This window comes from Sarcophilus harrisii, chromosome 3 (genome assembly GCF_902635505.1).
Source record: "Sarcophilus harrisii chromosome 3, mSarHar1.11, whole genome shotgun sequence".
Classification (NCBI taxonomy): domain Eukaryota; kingdom Metazoa; phylum Chordata; class Mammalia; order Dasyuromorphia; family Dasyuridae; genus Sarcophilus; species Sarcophilus harrisii.
This window is the reverse complement of record NC_045428.1, coordinates 350126530-350147999: the sequence shown is the minus strand read 5'-3', so window position 1 is coordinate 350147999 and position 21470 is coordinate 350126530. Positions and strand designations below refer to the sequence as shown.

The following is a 21470-nucleotide window of genomic DNA, read 5'->3' as shown; positions in this document are numbered from 1 at the left end:
ATTAATTATAATATAACCAAACTATTTGAGAAAATAGACAAAGAATTCTTTATATATGACACAAATATGGTATGGACACATAAACCAGAAAGAGCCAAAACAAAAAAAAGAAAATTATAGATTAATTTCTTTCATGAATTTTGGTGTAAATATTTTAAATAACATATTAACAAAGAAATTTCAGCAATTTATCATGAGGATAATACACTAGGACAAGGTAAGATTCATTCTAGGAATGCAGAGCTGGCTCAACATTAGGGAAATTATTAGCACATTTGATTCTTTTAGTAAGAAATCCAACAGAAATCATATGATCATCTTGATAGATTCAGAAAAAAACTTCTATCTTCTCTAGTGCTCATGAAGACAAAATACTGCTCTAAATTAATCATTGAAAAGGAAAGGAAAGAAACAAGGAATCAAGCACTTAGCACAGTTGCTGGCACACAGTAGTCACTTAATAAGTGTTTTACAACTACCATCTCATTTGATTCTCACAATAATCTGGGGAAGTTGTTGCTATTGTTCTTCCTTTGTTTTCAAAGTAGACCAATGACATCATGGGATGATGTTCTGATTTGTTTACGAATTAGATTTAAGTGAGGCAGAATTGCACAAAAATCACAGCTTTACTCCAAGTTCAGTGGTGAGACAAAAGTTGGGACAATTAGCAGTAACCTAGCATGAAGTGAATGACCTTGGCATTTTGAATGTATGGCCAAGCTCTAAAGGTTCCACAGTACCTCCTTTAGCCACCATAATGGCTACTTAAACAATTGTTTTCTCATTTGTCCATTACATTCTCTCCCCCCCTCCCTGATCCATCACAAGCTTGGGGTAGACATCCTTCTAATTCATCCAGTTGACATTTAAATAGCACCCTCAACTTGGTTTAGCCCAGCTGCCAAGATGAGTTTTACCTGCTACTTGTGCTACTGCCTATGTTATAGCTTCTTGGAGCCACAGGCAAGCTATCAATCAATTTCACAATTGAAGAAACTAAAGCAAGCAGAAGTTAATTGAGTTAACACAGGGTAACAGCTACTAAGTCTCTGAGGTTGGATTTGAATTCAATTGTTCCTGACTTCAGGCCCAGTACTCTATCTGTTACTGTGCCAGCTAGCTGATAAGCTTCAATTTCATCAATGATACTATTCTTTGAATAACTTTGCACCCCAAAATAAAACCACTCATCACAGTAATAATAATGATGATGATAATGATAACTAATATTTATATAGCACTTAGTATGTATCCAAAACTGTGCTAAGCACTGTACATATGTCATTTCATTTGATATTTACAACTTTATGAGGTAGACATTATTATCTTCATTTTAAAGGTGAGGAAACTGAGGTTGCATAGTTATAAAGTATCTAATGCGCTCTCTCTCTCTCTCTCTCTATACACACATATAGCTATAAAGTATCTAAGAATTTAGGTTCTCCTGATTTTAGGATTATCCCTTATGCTATCCTCTACCTCCAATAATACTATTAATTTATATCTTACAAATATTAACAGCGCAATATTTTAACAATACATATTTACTGCCTTATTATATTCATATAATGTATTTTATATGTAAAAATGTAATAAATTCTAATTTATTTGAATAAAAATGAGCTGATTTTGTTTGTATTCACTGTTTTATGAAAACTATATAGGAATGTAACTATTTCTGGAGGAGAGTATGAAAAGTTTGTATAAAGTCTGGAAACCATTGGTGCAGTGGACAGAACAATAGACTTGGAGTTAGAATACGTGTTTCATTTTCTTTCTTATATACTTAAAAGCTGTGTGACTTTAGGCAAGTCACTTGTCTCTCAGCTTCATTTTCCTCATCTTGAAAATGAATTTGAATTAAATAACTGGAAAGATTTCTTCTTACCTCTAAAGTCTATGATTACATTTGTATACTTAGAAATAGTGGTTATAAAATATTTTTAACATGTAGAATTCTGACTATGCTTATTTTCATTTCGTTTCTACCCTTTAAATATTGGAATTTAAAATAGCTCATTTTCATAGCACAAAGCTTTCTCCATCCAGCAGGAACATAAAATTTGGCCTACGATTTGAATAGGTAGGAGACTTTTTGGACAGTGATTGCCTTTAGTTTTCTTAGCTACTATACTGTTGTTATAGATTGTGGAATGCTCTGATGGTGTTTAGATGACTGATTGTGTTATAATTATGGTTTTCACATATGCAGATGTTGTATTTTGAAGGATAGATTTGATTCATATCCAAATGGATATAGTGGTGAGCTGTGCTACAACAAGGTTTTTCTATAGTAACATTAGAGACTTGGGTACAAGGAGAATTTGTGGCATTGTATTACATTTCCTGACCCATCCTAAACAAGCTTTAAAGTACATTTTCACCACTTTGAAATAAACACTACTTATGTGTGTTGACAGTCGGTTTTCTGAAGAACTACTGAAAGCATCAAAAGTAAGGCAAACATTGTGATGATCCTTTCAAACATGCATGTATTTAAATTCTTTTTAAACAATCTTTGTCTTTCAACTTTGTAGGCTTTGATGACATGTTGCAATTAACTGTTTATCAAAAACTAAGCAAGGAATGCTTAACAAGATAAAACTTTGCTCAGGCATATTCTTGGACCCACTTAAAATTCTTCCTATAGATAAATTGATAGAGGGTGGAATATTTTCTTGGAATAGGGAACTCCCAGTTTGGTAACTCCTTCTACCAATACAAATCAAGAATTTGCTTGTGAGAAGTATCTGGGGCACAGAAGGATTAAGTGACTTTCCAATGTTCACAGAGTGTGTGTCAGGGGCTGAACTTAGTCTACCTCTTTAGAAGGAGACCTTTAATCCATTTTACCATGGTTCTTCTTATCTAAATGATCTCTCTCTAAAGTTAAAGGTGATAGAGTAATCAACTCTTTAACCTTAATTAGCTATACTCCATAGTGCCAATGAATTTGTGATCTTATTTTTATAGATGTTCCCTCCAGTTTTACAAATAGATATCTATTAATGCAATGTTTTTCAGGCCTTCTCATAAGTCTGCCACAGGGTATCCTTCTGGGGGTCCTTCCTCACTTTGTCTTTACATTGCAAAGATATCAGTAGAGAACAGACTGTCCAACAAAAACCCCTTGTTCTCACCACATAATCCCCCTCTACTTTTTTGATAATATATTTCTTTGATAACATCCTTTATGCCATTTCTTCTTTGTCATTACTTACTTGTTATGTGTTTTAGTCTGTTCACACTCACCATGCATCTTTCCATTCCTCTCTGAGTGGTACTTAATTATAATTCTTCAGAGACTATAGTATTTCATGATTTGTAGCCATATAGCAACAAAAGGTAGAACATTTATATTAAAAGCATAAACCTTCATTTCAGAGGGTAGTTTGTGGTCTATCTAATTCCCCTTAGGTAATTCCACCTCTTATCTTTCTTGTGTTTATTTATAGACTCCATTATTTGTTCATTTGCAGTGTCTTTTTAAAGTATATATACTAATAGATAAACTATAATATAGTTTATATATAGTAATAGTTGTCACTATTACTTTATGTTATAGATTATACAATAGACTTTTTTTTTTTTTTTCCTATGCAGCTTCTACTATGACAATGGTTAAGCCAAAATCCTTTGAATAACTGTAGAGTCGATCAGGAGACTCAGCAATATTTCAGGGCTAAATGTTACCAGCATAATTTTATCCCAAAACAAGAACATTTGGAGGACCTTATCAACCATAGTAAAGTACATTTTTCCTCTATCAAATCAAAAGTTTTTTTTATACTTTTCAAATAAGCTCAATGTGAAGTTATATCTACTTTCAGTTGTGTACTGATAAAGATTGTAGTAGAATGTCACTTGGGAAAGTATATCTTTACTAATACTTTCATAAAGAATACTCTTGATATATTATTCTTATAAAAATTCCATGTAAAAAATAAGCATACAAAATGATGTGTTGATATTCTTACACTTTTTTATTTTAAAAAGGTCTCAAATTTTGCAAAGCCTCTTTCAGATATTTTGTGACTCCATCCTTGAATGCCTTCATGATTGTGCTACCTTTATCACAGATCTCATCTATGTATATTTGATCTAATGCAACTACTTTCCCCATCTTTATTGACTTTCATGTCATTTTACCTTCTTTTAAGATATATCTAAGATTGTGATACTAAAGTTCAAGGAAAAAGGCTCTAATTTTCTTCAAGGTAAAAAGTTAAGAGAAAATTTTGCAGATCTTTTCCATCTTTCATTTGTTTGTTTTTCCTCTTTCTATTTCATCCTTAAATGCCTTATGTCTGATCTTGCTTAGTTGGATGTCTCACCAAGCTTTCTTTAAACTAGTTTTGCCCTCCATTGTTTCTGTTTTATGAGGATGTACTGTTTATATATTCTCCAATATTTCTTCTCATAAGTTTTTTTATGAGTGAGTTTACATTTTAAACTACAATTGCTCTTGACTACTATATATCTCTCCTTTGCTCATCTCCTTTTTATGCCAATGTGTATTAATTCAACTTGGTATATTATTATTATAAGTGATGGCTACCCATCAATATCTCATATTTTATCAATAACTTTCTTAAATATGTAAGGTTAAATCTACTAAAAATTACATGCTTTAAACTTCAACCTTAGCTTTAAAACATTGATAGTTTTACTTTGCAGAGACTAATTAAAACAATTTTCATCTTAGTGCCAAGTTATTTCTTGTCTATCATACATGATCAAATTTTTTTAGCATATGTGATTATTATTTGGTACTTGCCATTGGGGGGGGGGGAGGGCAGAATACAGCCAAGATATAGAGGCACAAGAATTCTTTAGTCTATAAAAGTCTTTGACCTAATTAATTTCTTAGTCTTGATCTATCTTATCTTTTATCAACCTCTGCATTTTCATATGTAGAAGTTCTGTTGATTTCATCTTTGCAATATTTCTTAATATGTCTCCTTCTCTCCTCTGATTCTGCTATCACTCTGATGCATACCTTCAACACCTCACACTTGGACAATTTCAAGAACCTGCTGGTGATTCTGCTTGCCTCAAATTTCTTCCTATTCCTGTATTCAGTTGCCAAAATGATTTTTCTAAAGTTATGACCAAGTCATTCCATCCCCCAACTCAAACTTCAGGGTTAACTTCAGGGTAAAAAAATACAAAATCTTGTTCGACTTTCAAAGCCTTTATTAATCTACCTTTCTCTACCCCATCATTCTAATCTTCTTATACTTTATATTCTAACATATATTCTTTGGAATCAGTGACACCGCTCTTCGTTGCTATTTCATGAACAAAGCACTCCATCTCTCAGCTCTAGGAATTTTTTCTGACTCTCCTTCCATAACTGTAATCCCCTCCCTCCTCACCTCTTCCTCTTTGTTTCCTTCAAATTATAACTAAAAAGCCCATCTTCTACAGAAAGCCTTTCTCAACTTCACTTAATTCTAGTACTTTCCCTTTTAAAATTATTTCCTATTTATCCTATATGTTGCTTATTTGTACACATTTGTTTGCTTGTTGTCTCTCCCATTACATTGTGACCTCTTTGAGAGCAGGACCTATTTTTCAATTGCTTTGTATTCCCAGTAATTTGCATATATTTTGGCACACAGTAGGTATTTAATAAGTGCTTATTTACCTATAATTGTGTATATTATAATTATTTTCATTATCTTTTTGCAAATACTTATGAGCAGTGTTATACAAGATAAACAAATATCCCATGAAATGATTCTTATACATGTGTGATAAATTAATTTCACCAATTCCTTTATTGTTCTTTAAAAGGAGGACTTCTGAGCCATCCTCTCATTTTGCAATAGTATTCTTAAATTAAGAATACTAAATAGTTTTGTTAACACTTTATCAATTTTTAAAGTTTAGAAATTAACAAAAGAGTAAATTAGGCCCTTATTTTAGCTTTCTGAAGTATAAAGTCTCATAATGAAAATTTAAAAATTAGTTCTTTCCCAGATGGTAGGAGATAGTTCCAGTTCATCCGTTTCGTAGGTATCTTGTATCTTATTGTAAGCACCCAACTGTTATCCAGTATGATGATGATGACTTATCTATAGTTTTATCTATTGCTTCTTACCCATCACCAGAAATCATACTGTACAACTGATTTTTAGCAATAAGATTAATTGAGTCTTAATATCCATTATTCATTTGGATTTGTCTTTCTACTTAATCTTTATCTATATAGCAATAGGTAGAAATCAACGGGGAATAAGAAAGGATAGACCAAAGAAAATCTAGGAGACATAGGAAAACAAGAATAAAGTATTGACATTTTAGAATTAGAGAGAGATTTTAAAGTTACTAAACCAATAAAAGATTATAAGCTTAAACACTATGGTTACTGTGCTTCACACATCCTTGTGGAAGAAAAAGAAAGAACACTAATTCTCCTAAAGTTATTAACACACATTAATACAGGTAATTAAACACAAATAAGTAAAGTGGGATATTTGTAACTGGTAATGGTACCAGTAGTTATTAATCAATCAAATGTTGTATATTAGATCTAGTCAAAGAATCATTTCATTAGGTACTTCAACAAAGCCTGTCTGTAAAAGGACTCAAACATGTTACACTGGAAAATTTTGGGTTAGATGATTAAGAAGCTTCTTGTCTCAGAAAATTTAGCCACTTGAAAGAATTTTAAAACATTTCCCTCCTACTTCCCCACAAGAACTTGCAACTTACTTACTTAGTTAAATGTCCAAACAGGATTTTCATTGTGTCACGATTTGGTGGAGGAAGCTTTTGTACCAGAGCCTTTACGGCTTCAATTCTTGTGTTGTTATCCTGTTTTTCTGGTAGAGAAAAAAAGAAGCAGAAAAGAAAGCTAGATAAAAAATTTTTCTTGCCATAGGTTTAACCAGAATGTTAGCATATAGAAGCCTTGTTAAAGACAGTACGTGGATAGGACTATCAAAGCTTTCCCAGAATTTCTCTTTAATCAGATTGGGAAGGGAACTACAATAACTTGAAAATATCACTGCATGTTCTAAGTCATATCTTGTAAGTTGTGGAGCAAACAGGGAGTTAACTTGTTTTTCTTAAATTTATGCTCATTTTTACAAATACACAATTAGATATAACTACAAATATTCTATGATTTATGTGGCTTTAAGTGACATTAAACCACTCAAAGAATTTGTAAATCAATTTATTTTTCTCCCTGGTATTTTTATGTTTCCTTTTTTCTCTAAAGTTATAAAATTCTGCTGGGAAAAAAAAAAGTTCAAAATTAAATATTTTTAAAATAAAGGAAATTTAGTAAAAAAATCTTGGAAAAGTAGAATACTTTTCAAAAATAATATTATATTTAATTTTAATGAATTAATTTTACTTTTGTATTTAAGATAATTCTTCATTATGATTTATTGAATTTTTATATTTTTTATTTGAACCCTCTTCCTTCCATACTTTAGCTCATTCTTTTGAGCATGGAATTCTTATTGACTCCAAAGAGAGTAATCTTTGTTTATAATAAAAATATGTAAGAAAGCACATAGGAGGCTAATTCGTAGTCTTTTGTTAATATTAGCTAGTTAATATTAATTCTCCTACCATGCAAACATGATCCTAGGCAACATGTATGTGATAAGTAAATACTTTTTGATTGATTTATTTATTAGTGGTAAAGCTATGTTTAAACCCTATAAATTCAATTCCTAAAAAAGAAGTAACTTCATAAGAAATGTGCTTAGAATTATACTATTTAGAATTGTTGATCTAATCTGTTTTACAAGTAAGAAAACAAATACACAGCTAACTTATGAGACTCACCCACAGTCACACAATTAATTAGCAAGTAATAGCTGACATTTGAACCTTAGATCTTCCAAATCCACTGTTTCCTTACTCTACTATGCTGTCTAGCTGGAAGTATATTTTGGAGAAATTATATTTGAATTTCCTCTGAGTGATTAATTTTTTATTTTACCCATACTTGAAAAACTGAATGGCAGACATGACAACAAAATTAGATATGATATAGTCAATCAGTCAAAAGCTTATATGCCAGGGACTAGGCTGAGTGCTGGGGTTTGAAGACCAAATTTAAATATTTTTTGCCTTCAAGTAATTGACATTCTGTTTAGGAAAACATCATATTGTTGTTGTCATTCAGTCATTTTCAGTAATTTTTGTGACCCCATTTTGGGGTTTTCTCAGCAAAAATACTGGAAAAGTTTATAATTTCCTTTATTAGCCCATTTTACAGATGAGGAAGCAGAGTTAAGTGACTAAACTAGGGTCACATAGCTAGTAAGTGTTTAATGTCAAATTTGAACTCATGAAGATGAGTTTTCCAGACTCCAGGCCTGGGACTCTATGCTTCAATTAACATCATATTAATAAATACAAAATATATAAACAACAAAAAGAATAATAGCCTAGTAGAGAGAATGCTGGTCTTGGGCTTAGAAAGGTCCAAGTTCGTATCTTGCCTCAGACAATTACTGTGTGATCTTTGACACAACCATTTAGCCTCTGTCTGCTTCAGTTTCTCAGACTAATAATGGTATCTACTTTTCAGGATTTTGTGAGAATAAAATGAGATAAAGTTTGTGAAGCACTTTGTAAAGCTTAAAGTGCTAAAAATGCTAATTGTTATTTTATTTCATTTGAGAAAATACAAATTAATAATTTTTGAGGGGCAATAGCAGTTGGGAGATCTGAATGGGCCTCATGTAAGCAATTAGCTTACTTGGTTTGACCTAAGGTTTGATGGAAACTATGCATTCCAAGGGATCAGGAAGGGTGTGCCTTCTAATTAAACTTAATGAACATCAAATAGAAAATGGCTATTATATGTCAGGCATTCTACTAGACTCCAGCCATCCAAAAGCTGAACAGTCCAGGCATGGGTACATACTATGAAAGGTACAAAGTCAAACAGCAGACTGCCATGTTTGTGTGAGGAAGAACTAGCATGCCAATTTCAGTGAAGAAGAGTTATTTGGAATTTGTCTGGAATATTAGACTAGGTCTAAATTGTAAAGTGCTTACTAAAGGCCTTAATATTTTATATATAGGCAAGAAAGGAGCACCAGAACTTTTTGAGTGGGGGAGTTCTATGGGTCAATTTTTGTTCTAGGAAAAATTGGAGAAGGAAAACGCTGAAGGCAAGAAGACCAATTTTTAGTCTGGTCTGACTCTTCATGACCCCATATGAGGTTTTCTTGGCAAAGATATGGGGGTAGTTTGTCATTTTTCTTCTCCAGTCCATTTTACACATGAGGAATGTGAGATAAGCAGGGTTAAATGACTTATCTAAAGTCACATAGCTAGTAAGTGCCTGAGGGCAGATTGGAACTCAGGTTTTCCTTACTCCAGATCTGGTGCTTTATACACTGTGCCACCTTGCTACCAGGAGACCAATTAGGACACTATTAAAATAATCTTAGTAAGAGATAACTGTCTAAACAAGTGTGGTGGCCGTGAAAATAGAGAAAAGGGGATATATGAAAGAAATGTGGAAGAAGTAAAATCAATAAGATTTTGCAAGTGATGGGATGAGGTAAAAAGGACAACTTCATGTGTCAAGTTTAGAGGACTAGAAGAAAAGTAGTTCCTTCGATGGAAATAAGTTTGGAAGTAGGCTTTTTTGGTTCAAAAAATGATTTTGTTTGAAACCTGTTTTGAAAATGTTAAGTTTGAATGGCTTATGGGGCATATAAGGAGAAATGCTGAATAGAACTTAATGAGGCAATATAAACTTCTGGAGAGTATTTAATATGACCAATATACATAGAAATCTTTAAGCTCATAGGAGTTGATAAGATTACCAAGAAAGATTGTAGCGAGATAAGAGAAGACTTCCCAGGAGAGGGGTTCAGTGTATATATGCTATTTGAAGGGCAGGAATTGGATAATAATCCAATAAAAGATATTAAAAAAGGAGAGATCAAATAGGTCAGATCAGCATCAAAGAAGAATAATTTTAGGAAAATAAAGAAAAAAAAGAGTCACTGTCTAGGAGAAAGTGATTAACAGATTAAATTCTGCAAGAGACCAAAAACAATGGGTGATAAATTAATTTGATTTTGCTATTAGAAACCAATGTTATTTTTGGAGAAAGAAGTTCTCAATGAATGATAAAGTTGGAAGATATGTCACAAGGAGTGAAATAAGAGGAGAAGAAATGGAGTCTACTAGAAATATAGAATTTTAGAGTTAAAAATTAATTTAGAAATCATTTAATCTGATGTTATCATTTTAAAGATAAAGAAACTGAGGCACAAGTAAGTGATCTTACCTAATGTCTCACAGCTAATTTGTTTTTAAGCACTTGAGCTGTGCAGGAAAACACAAGTGGCGGAATTAGGAGGGAAATGTTAAGTATGATTTATTTTTCTAAAAAATAATACCAAAAAAACCATCCCCAAATCTTATGGCACATAGCAATGTCCTCTTCAGATCAATACCACACTTGCTTTTTTTTTGTAACTGGGAAAATCTGGAAATTGCACATTTTGAGGTATGTGCTGAAAAACTCAAAAAAAAAAAAAAAAAAAAAGCACCACTCCTGTAGTCAGGAGGACCCGAGTTCATATCTAGCCTTGCTTAATTACTAGCTCTGTGACCATGGGCAAGTCACTTAATTCCAATTGCCTCTCAAAAAAAAAAAAAAAAAAGAAAAAAAAAGAAAACCAAGTTCAATCAAAAATGAAATGAAATCTTTAAATATCAACTTTATGGATGTGTCATATTAGAATTTGGAATTAGCATTTAAGATCCTGATTGGTTAATGATTTAAGATCTCTATACAGCTTATGAAAGCTATACTAACTGTTCTAAATTGAATCTGAAAGACAGCTGCTGCTGTTTTCTATATCTTTCCTTCAGTATATGGTTTCTCAGCACTGCAAAATTTGGGGAGTTTGAGAAGACAGAAACTACTGATTTGCTTATTTTATGACTGGGAAGAAATAAAGCTAGTGTTCAATGGAATACTGGGGACATTGGAGGTAGATTGTATACTCAGAGACTCTCACCCAAGTGTCTCTTTTCTTTCAATTAACAACAGATTCCATGATTCTTTTGTCTGTAATCCATCTGTGGTCCCACCCTCAGTCCCTTAGGATTCATTATTATTCCTTTCGTCTCAGTTCCCAGTATCCAGAGAACAATTTCATTGTTTTTTTTTTTTTTTTTTTTTTTCTTCTACACACGGCCTACTCTCTCTATGGAACAACCTCATTCTGTAGGACCTTATGTTGGCTAGCACCTTCATTTTACCCATAAGCTTTGTTTCAAAAATTACAATTCTGTAAAAGAACATTCTCTCAATCCTGAGTACAATGTTACAACAACAGAAACAACTTCTGTTGAATGACATGATAAGTAATAAGATAATATAAGTCAGGAATGTGACTAGCTTTTGGATGTTACACTAGCCTTAAGAACTTTCCTTTGATTCATGCTTTCCAAGACATAATTTTAGAAATACAGTTTATGATGGTTACATTTGCATTTATCTGCATGAAATGTCACTACTAAAACAAGGACATTTATAACTGGGTTCCTATTTGAGAAGAAATAAGATAAAGTTTCACTAAATATGATGAAGGGAAATGATGTCCTGAACAATAAAGGACCTTGGGTCTGATGACCCATGAGCTCTCTTTGGGCCCTACCCTCTAAAACTTTATTATTAGCTTATTTATAATCGCAACAAATCATTGTTCTTGATGACTTCTGCTTTAATATCTATCCTCACAGAAAATAAGAAAAGACTAACTCATAGAAATCAGTGTTTGGATAGTTTAATTCATTCTCTATAGCTAATGTTTTTAATAGAAAACTATGTCCTTTTAAGATTGGAGTTGATATATAAAATTCTGCCTCAAAATCATTTTGTGCAATTCATGTATTATGTGAATAAAACAAAGTCACATGTATAACAAGTCTATATTTGAAAAGAACAGTTCTCTCTACCCTGTGAAGTTTTATTTTCCCTTAGAACACATAACACCCAAAGTTAAGGAAGCAGAGATTTTTGTTGGTCATTTATGGATTCAGTTATGAAATGGTCTCTCATTTTGAGGGAGTGAAAATGGGTGCTTAAATCCACAACATGGGTACACTTTAATACTTCCAGCATGTCTTCCAATTATGGAAGAACTCTCTGGGGTTTTGCTACTCAATTAAAATTGTGGTGGATGGCGATAGCTCATCTTCATAGGTTATAGAAATGGTTGCTTAAAAAAAACTCCACAAGAGATAATCTGGAACAAATTCATAACTTGTCTACATATGTATATAAACACACAGACTTTTACATTTTTTCAAGCTGGGAGTATTATACAGACTGTTTTTTGAGCTTCCTATTCTGCCCTACTGACACCTGTTTGCTTGCAGTTTCAGGCTGTCTTCAAAATAACATTAAGCTATAAATTTCCCTCCCTAGTGCCATTCCCTGAAAGCAGCAGCAGCCTACAGTATGTGATGGTTTTGTAAATATATAGAAAGTCATTAATTATCAATGGAGTGTTTTGTTAAAATTCAAAAGTAGGTACATCGTAAATAGAAATGTCATGTTATTATAAACAAAGAAAAATCATGGGCTTTATGCTAACCCATAAGTCGCCACTTTGCAATTTTTCAACAGATTTTTTTTTTCTGCAAAACTGAAAGGCCACGCTTTATGCTGAATTAAAGGGAAGACACATTCTATGTGCAGATCATAGTGTGATGAAAGCCTGATTATAAGCAATGTTAAGCTTGACCATGAATAAAGGAATATTATTTACAGGACACAAAGAGACAAAGAATGTCTTCAAAACTTAAATGAACTTGGGTCATAGTTGAGAGTCATTTCCTGTACTATTGAGGATCATAGATTTAGAGTTGGAAAGGTCTAACCCACTCATTTCCTAGATGAAAAAACTGAGGGACAGAGAGATGAAGAGATTTGACCAGGAAAAGAAGAGTTCAGATTTGAGCTGACTTCCTTTTACTTGTAGGCCTACATTTCTAATGAAAAATTTTTATATCCTTTTCATGCTAGTTCTCCCTCCCTCCTTGTCTAGATCCTTTTTATTGCAAAGTCCTCATCAGCCAAGATACTGGCTTTAAAAAAATCAATATTTCTTAACTAAATAAAAGGAATCTTAAATGTATATCCATTGGCTTACTGCCTATTATCAGAGTCAGAAAAACTAATCTATTCCTCATTGAAACACAAATTGGCTAAAAACATGGAGAAAAATAAATGACACCCATCTCTGGTCTTTGGACATAAACTTTAAATACAATGTTTTTTGGAAGGGACACTAATCTTAATGGGGGAGGGACTGGAATCAAGGATTTGCAGAGTGGGAAACCTCCAACTTTACTTTTACCTAATCTGGATTTGAAGCAGTATAAAGGCAACAAAGAGAGTTTTGATGCCACAGACATTTAATGAAATATATAGATACAAATTTTTTGAGATACAAAATTTTAAATGTTAATAATCTAAATATTATTGGTCCTGTAAAGTTGCCTTGAAGCTATCATACTGCCAAAATGATGTAATTGAGGGATTTAGCTAGTATAAATGATTAGTATGAAAAGTCTCCAAAACTTTTAGGGGTTTTGAGGCACTTTAAAACAAGAATCTTTCATTAATATATTAAGATATTCTTGTAGATGTCTCTATATATTCTATATTCAACATTACTATATTAATATCAAACAAGATCTTACACAAGAGATTATGTTTGTCAGAAGTGTTTGTTACAGTCTTGGAGAAGGCCCAGAACAAAATTAAAAAGAAGCCAGATACTCTAAATATAGTAAAAAACCCCAGACACTTCAATGTGCTGATGACATTAGCCTAAGAGCATTGAAACCTAAAGTGCTATAGACCTTTTAAAATAAAACTCAAAACCATTTAGAAGAACTTGACCTAACAATGTACACAGGAAAGACTAAGTGGATGAAAAATTCTTATTGTCCTGGCTATGATTTGCAGTTGAATGGTTTGCCCATTGAATTGGTCTTTGAGCACATAAATCTTAGACATTAGTTCACAAGAGAAAAAAAATATATACTGGAATGATCTGTACCAGTTTCAGCTACCATGAACTTCACCCTTAAATCCAAATGTATATTTTTAATACCAATGCTCTTCAAGTGTTGTTAAATGGAATCATGGAATTCCATCTTAAATGAAGAATCAAAATCACGGATTATCCCAAAGGCAGTGGTGAATATAAATTGATTGTAACATATTAGTACTGTTCAGCTATATTTAAGAAATAGAATAAAAGATGTCATCAAAGATGTGCATGACTGGATAAGGAGGTGTACCAGTCATGTAAAGAGAACAATGGATAATGGATAGACTAGGTATTGCATTGCTACCCACACAATGCAATCAGACAAGTGTAAGGCTTCTAACATGCTGACTAGATTCCCTATGGAGAATTCTACTGAGGGGATGAACAATAGTTGTATAGGATGAGAAGGCATAGATGGATTACAATCTTCACTCTTAAAGGAAACATTTACATTGATGAGCTCACACATTCATTAATGTATCTAGGTACTTATAATAATAAGCTTTCTTATTATTAACTTTGATTAGAATTACTTCTCTATTTATCATTATTACTTTTGTATTCTTTATCCTTATATAAGTAAAAGGAACTTTAGAACATACCCCTCAGAGAGAAATTTCTTTGTGTTTTATAATAATTTATCCAGGATTCTCCTTATTGTACTTTTGATGATTGTATGAATTCTCAGGCTCTAAGATTCTGATTATTTTTTTCAGGGCAAGTTTTTGCCATGAAAACAGTTTGTTGAATTCATTCAAAACCAATTTCCAACTCATATGTGAACTACAGAGAGGTAATAGAAATTATTGTCCCCAGATAAACCTTAGAGGTGATTATTGCACTCTGTTAAATATGTTAGCTCTGAATGTCACCTGAAGGTATTCAGCTGACCCATCTGGCAGTGAAAAGGACTCCCAATTTCATGTCTCTAAAGTGCAAATGCTCTATAAATGCCCTATGAGAATTTTCTCTAAATTTTCTTTTTTATCTCTTTCTCAATTTAATAAGTTATTATCATACATAGTGGCATAATGGACAGAGTATCACCTCTGGTGGAAGCAGTATTCATCTCCCAGAGTTCAAATCTGGCCTCAGACACTCACTAGCTGTGTGACCCTGGGCAAGTCATTTCACCCTGTTTGCCTCAGTTTCTTCTATAAAATAATCTAGAGAAGGGAATGACAAACCATTCCATTATCTTTACCAAATAAATCCAAAATGGGGTCACAGTCAAATATGACTGAACAATAACAACTGTTTTGATTTCATAAATTGGACCTAGTCCTAAACTTGTCAATTTGGTAAAAAATTGTCTGACTGTGTAAGTAGACAAAACTCTCCCAAGTTTTCAAAGGACTGAAATCATCAAAGAGGATTTGTTAGAGCTGAGTTTCCACAATTGAAAGTGTGGAGATTTAAATTTTCCTTATAGATTGATGACCACCATGAAGTAGATAGATTAGATTTGCAAAGGATTAAAGAATTCTATTGAAAACAAATGTCTGTTCACCCAAAGTGCTTGCCATAGGCATGGAGAATGTTTTGAGAGACATTTGTGGTAAAGACTAAAAAGCACTTTTTATTTTTTAGATTATTTTTTGAAGCAAAAAGATACCAATTCTTGCCTATAATCCAGGGAATTTTGAACAAGATCTTTCAGGCGGTGACAAGTGCCTTGTATAAGAGACTTTTCTCTAACCAATATCTTTTGATATGACTAAACAGGGACTCCCAGAACAAGGGAATGTTAATGAATTGCAAAAGCAGCAAAATCCTTCTAGAATTGGGGCATAAAATTATTTTATGAATCAGCCTATTTTTAAATTGTGAGTCTATTGTAAAAGAAGAAAAACAGGCAACATGTGGTAACTTTAGTCAGCATTTCTGAACTGAGAATGATAAACACCTCTGCCTGGCTCTGGCATTTATCAGTACTGAGATATTATTACCACATAGAGTCACAGCATGGTTACTGTTATCATCGAAAAAAAGAACCAGCTAATCTTAATGGTTTGTAAAGCCGTTACCTGCACTGGTCTGACATTTATCATGATCATTTTACCACATGGGTCCTACATAGCAAAGGTCTTTTATCTGGAAGGGACATCACTATGAATTATTATTTGCAGCTAGGTAGAAAATTGTATGTTGTAGATACCTTTTCTCATTATAAATCACATAGTCACATTTCACCATTTCCCACAGAAAGCTGCTGAGCCTAGGCTTTTTGCCACAGCTCGTTTTCCTCTCCTACTCCCTTCTCTTTTTATAGTTTCTTTAAAATATTAGCAATTTTTTCATTAAAATTCTTAATATCATTTTTAACTAATCTAGATGCATGGCATACACACAAATGAATTCATCTACGTTTACAGTTATGTGACTTTTCTGCACAAACATTTTATGAAGGAATTGTCCTTCACTTATAACTGAAGTTGATAAACTGTCTACTTTTTTTTTTCTTCTAATGCTTGTTCCCACTTCTGTCCCAGTGGCCAGGCTTGTCTCTGCTCTTGACCTTGTCAATAGAATATTTACCAGTAGATCAGATGTAATTTCTTATGCCTGATTTGAAATACTTGAAACACTTATGCTATTTTTTGCCTGAAATGTTGAGCTTAGGTTTTGCTCTGAAAATGTGTGTTCTTAGAGCAAATTATGGCTACCTTCACTTTTGTTAGTTTTCAAGAAGGGCTTTCTTTCAGATAGATGTCTTTTTATTAAGTTACAATGGTGAAAAGGATTCTCACGACAAATTTGTTTCATCTTATGCCAAAGATGTATCAGTTCCATATTTGATGCCTAAAGATATGCATTAATATAGCTTATGAAGGAATAACAGATTTTAAAAGGTATGATGCTTTGTAATCATGAAGCTAATTCAAAAAATATATATTTGACAATGGAAAACAACAATAAAAGGCACAAGTTTTTTACTGTGGAAAAAAGATGAACATATCCTCTATTTTAAAAGATTGAGACAACTAATCTTCTGAAAGAGATATTTATATATTTTCTTCTTTCTCAAGTGTTCCATAAGGAATAAACAAGCCAGAAAGTCTCCACTTTTATAATGAAGAGGGAGGAGAATTCCTTGCCATTTTTGCATTTAAAAAGAAATGTGTAAGAAGAATGTGACAATTTAAGCAAATCAAGATTTTTCAAATGAATCACAAACGGGACTTTGTGGAATATTTTATACTAACATGTGTAGTGAACAGTAAATCTGGAAGGAGCTTTTCCTCAATGGTCTAGTTCTGATGAGTTTTTCTATTTCTTTGTGTGCTTAAAAGAGGTTTGGAGGTGGTGTTTAATATTGCTGAGACTTTTGTAAATGAGTTCTGGAAAAACATAGGAACATGAAGGAAAACTGATGTGCTGTAATGTTGACAGCAGCTGGGGGGATCTGAATGAAGAAACTAACCTCCAGTGCCTCAACTTGGGGGGGGGGGAAGAATCACCTCTCATTCTATCTTGGTTTCTTAAAAGAATACACATATTAATTTTAAATGCTCATGGACAAAATATTTTTGAAGAGAAATCCTAGCATTTACCAACAAGAAGCATAAATTTGTATGGGTGGTCAGAAGGACAGGGAATGTGAGCCCTTAGCCTTATGTATGGTACCATCTTTGGCCCTGCTCAATGGTTTCTTATGCCTCAGTGCCATCTCCAACTTTATTATAGAATGTATTTCCCTTAGGGAAACAGTACATGTTTTAAGATTTTCATGTGTACTCAAGGCCAAATGATTACTTGTGGTATGGATTCATATAGATAACCAATTTGTTTTATGTGTGAAATGAAAGAATCTAAGCTTCTACTGCTTGAAAATGGGATGACATGCCATGTAATTTTGTGATCTAAAATATTAATTTAATGAGGTAGTAGAATATTCCAAAATACTCTCTTAATGGCTCATGAAAAAGATACACTAATATTCCATTTCACCCTTTTTGTTTCAAGATGAAGCTTTTGTTCTAACTCAACACCATCCCCGCCATTGCCCCCCAAAACACTGTAACCTGGGAGCATTTACCATAATTAATGAGGGGCTTTGCTGCTTTGATTTTTCTCCTTTTCAGGGGAACTGGGTGAATTGTTGAGTGCTAATGAAAGTCAGAGACTTCTAGCAGTGGCTCTAGCCAGGCACAGGGCGGGCAGACGCTTTGTAAGCTTCCCCACTGTGATGCTGTGCAAGCTTCCCCGCTGTTATGTTTACCATAGTTTTAATGCCTGCGAAAAATTCCTGATGCAACCAAATTATGTTATGCCCTCTTGTTTATCTAAAGACACCCCCTAACCACCTCCTAATTGAGCCAATCCCTGTTATTCCTATCCATTGTAGAGATCTCCCTTCTATACCCCTACCTATCTTATCACCTAAATTCTTGTCTCTGAATCTAAGCTGCTGGGAGAATTTGTCTGAAGACATCACATGTCTCATATCCGGAAGTTGAGGGCAGGATTAAATACATTCTCTTCACCTATGTCACCTAAGATAGATAACCTCATCTCAAGCTCATTTTAATTTTATTTGAGGTCATATTGAAACCCCAAGTTTAATCATCTGGCATTGACAATACTAGCTTAAATGCAAATGTATTTTGTGAAATACACTATGGCTTAAAAAAATCCATACAAAGCCTTCAAACTATCACTGAAAACTAAATAATGTGCTCTAAGAAGAAAACAACCAATTTGTGATTTGAGTTGATTTATTGTTGATCCTTTCCTCAAAAACAGATATTGCAAAAGAAAATGACCATTACATTATATTACAAATTGATGAATTTTCCAAGTGTGATGTACAGTGGAGTTTTTAATAAATATTCATATGACTTATAATCCATTAGAAAGACTTAAGACAATGAGCATGCAACTAGCTCCCATTAAGACAGAGGGGGAAATTGGAATTAATAGAAAAAAAAATAGCACTTAGGAAAGTTAAACTTTAATGTATCAAACTCCAGGTGCCAGAGTTTGAAGAAAATAACCAATAATAGTCATTTTTTACATATTTGATGGGACTGATTATGCAACGTGCAACTCTAAATGGCTTATAGCCCATTGTAGCATGGTTCCATCCCATTGGCTACAGTGGGGTGCAGGCAGATGGATGACAGTGACAAGGAGAGAAGTGCTTTTGCTTAGCCGTGCGTTAAGATGCCATCCAGAAGCTCTGTGCACTGCAGACACTTCATTAGGATGCCAGGATAATGGTAAACTACCACTCAGAGTGACACCCCATTTCCTGCTTACTGAGCTCTCCAACCTCGGCAGATGTCAACAATCTCACAGTGCTACAGAGCAGACCTAACTTTCCAGCCACTTGGACTCCAATTTTTTCCCCTTAACAGAGCCATACATTACATGCAATATGTAATAGCAAATACCTTACTGAAAAACAAAATTTACCTCGTTCATTACAACCAGTGTGCCTGGTTTTGGGGTGGGTTTTTTGTGTGTAGGTGTACAGGGTAGAGTGATGGCAGGGGACTGAGATGTGCTCTTCAGTGGGTCCACTTTACATGTCACCTAGACGTTGCTAGCAAGAATTGCCATTTGGTAATCAGTTCAAAGTGTTAATTACTCTGTGAACTCTGATAACTAATAGTTAAACTACAATCCCAGGAGAGGTGACTGTGTGTCTCAATTAGCATCCACTCAAAATGTAAGAAAATGCTGAATTCTTTTGTTAAAGATTTATATTTAATTTTGGCCTTCCTTTTAGTTTTTTGTTCAAAGGAGCAGATGAGCATCTGGATGATATTTTCTCCGTAAATGCACAACTTGAGGCCATTCACACACCTCCTTAACAGCAGTTCAAGCCAATAGAGACTTTGTTCTACAATGTTAAGCTAACACTTCCTTATAAAGAAACAAGTTAGAGATTCTTTTTTTTTTTTTTTTTTTTTTTTTTTTTTTTGGTTTAAGATTTTTTTGGGGGAATTACAAAGAAACCAAGATGGAAAATTTGCTTTCAAATCTATGAATGTTACAAAATGAGAATGAAAAATTTACATTTTCTAAGATATCTTTTTGTAAACTCCAATGGATTTGAAAATGACATGTCTAAAAAAATCCCGTACATATATATTCCCCTCCCCGCCAAAAAACACTCACCAAACCTATAATAAAACCCTTCCCCAGGTGGTAGTAGTTAATGTTTTTAGTATTTCTCAGTGGATATATAGACATAGAGCAATAAATGGTAGTCAGATGCTACCCACAGGAAGAGTACGTTAGGACTCCAACTTCAGTCTCGTGCCCTCTAATCACCAAAAGACAGACCTGATTCTGATTATTTTATTTCAAAAGAGACTTTTTCACAGAGAAAGAAATACCATTTTCCCAGTTAGAATTTTTCACCAACTTCCTACCTGGTTTTTATGTTATTATTAATCTTATATGAGGGATTGGGGAATGGAGATATTAAATCTAGATCTGTCAATCTTTGGAGGCTCTAACTCATCCCAGGATACACTTCCACCTCCTGGTTATGGCTTAGTGCTTGCCAAAGTGTGGAACTGATGGACATCCAGAGAGAACTTGGTGGGAATAAAAACTATATGGAGCCATAATGCTGGCAGAAATGCCACATGTCCCATAGTTACTTTTTGGTTACCACCAATTTGAAGTATATCAAATCGTAGTTCTTTTGAGCCTTCTGGCAGCTGACAACCAATTGCAAACATAATTCTGATTTAGAGAAGAGGTGTCATAGGATGATTTTGTGACTTTTGTAAAGTGATAAAATAAATGGCTATAAAATAAAAATTAGAGATCAGAGCTCTAGTGTTCCTTTACATTTTCTTTTGTACTTTGAAAATTCTTATTCTTGGAGTTGCAGTTCCATAAATTTAGGCAAATGGAGAAATGAAGTAGCTAATCTGCTAAGTCATGATCCTAAAATTTACTTTTCCTTTGGAGTACTTAATTTATATGCATCTATTGATTAAGTTGTCCAGATCAATCCTCTACCTTGTCCAAGATTTTCTTCAAGGTTAGTACTTAGTTCTGGGATAAGAAGAGTCCATCATTTACTAAGTTGGGATCCAAAGTGAAAATTTCTTAGTAAATGGGGTGGGTAGGCAAGCAAGAATTAGATCTTTTGTTAAATTTTTATTAGAATAATGGATATTGATTTTGGACTCACATGGGTCACTGTAATGGAAGAGGTATGCAGGCAGATAGGACTGGATTCAGCATGTTCAAAACACTTGGGAGAGCTGCCACTTGATTAATTTTAGAAATGGTTAACCTGAACCTTTCAAATCTTTTGGGCAAACAAGGGTTTGCCTATGTGCAAATGAATGGGCTAGGAATGGAGAGATGGGATGGGGATCTAATTTAATAGCAAATTGAATTCAGTAAAAATGAAATGGGTTGGTT

The 21470-nt window shown here is 33.4% G+C and overlaps 1 protein-coding gene across 2 annotated transcripts in view; it reads right to left on the bottom strand.

Annotated features, from left to right (window-relative positions):
* ARHGAP15 (Rho GTPase activating protein 15) overlaps positions 1-21470 on the bottom strand; it is an 818783-nt gene that overhangs the window by 72665 nt on the left and 724648 nt on the right. For both annotated transcript variants that reach the window (XM_031963678.1, XM_031963679.1), the window contains exon 13: positions 6728-6833. In XM_031963678.1, coding sequence (XP_031819538.1) covers positions 6728-6833 — 106 coding nt within the window. The remainder of the gene's footprint in view (positions 1-6727; positions 6834-21470) is intronic.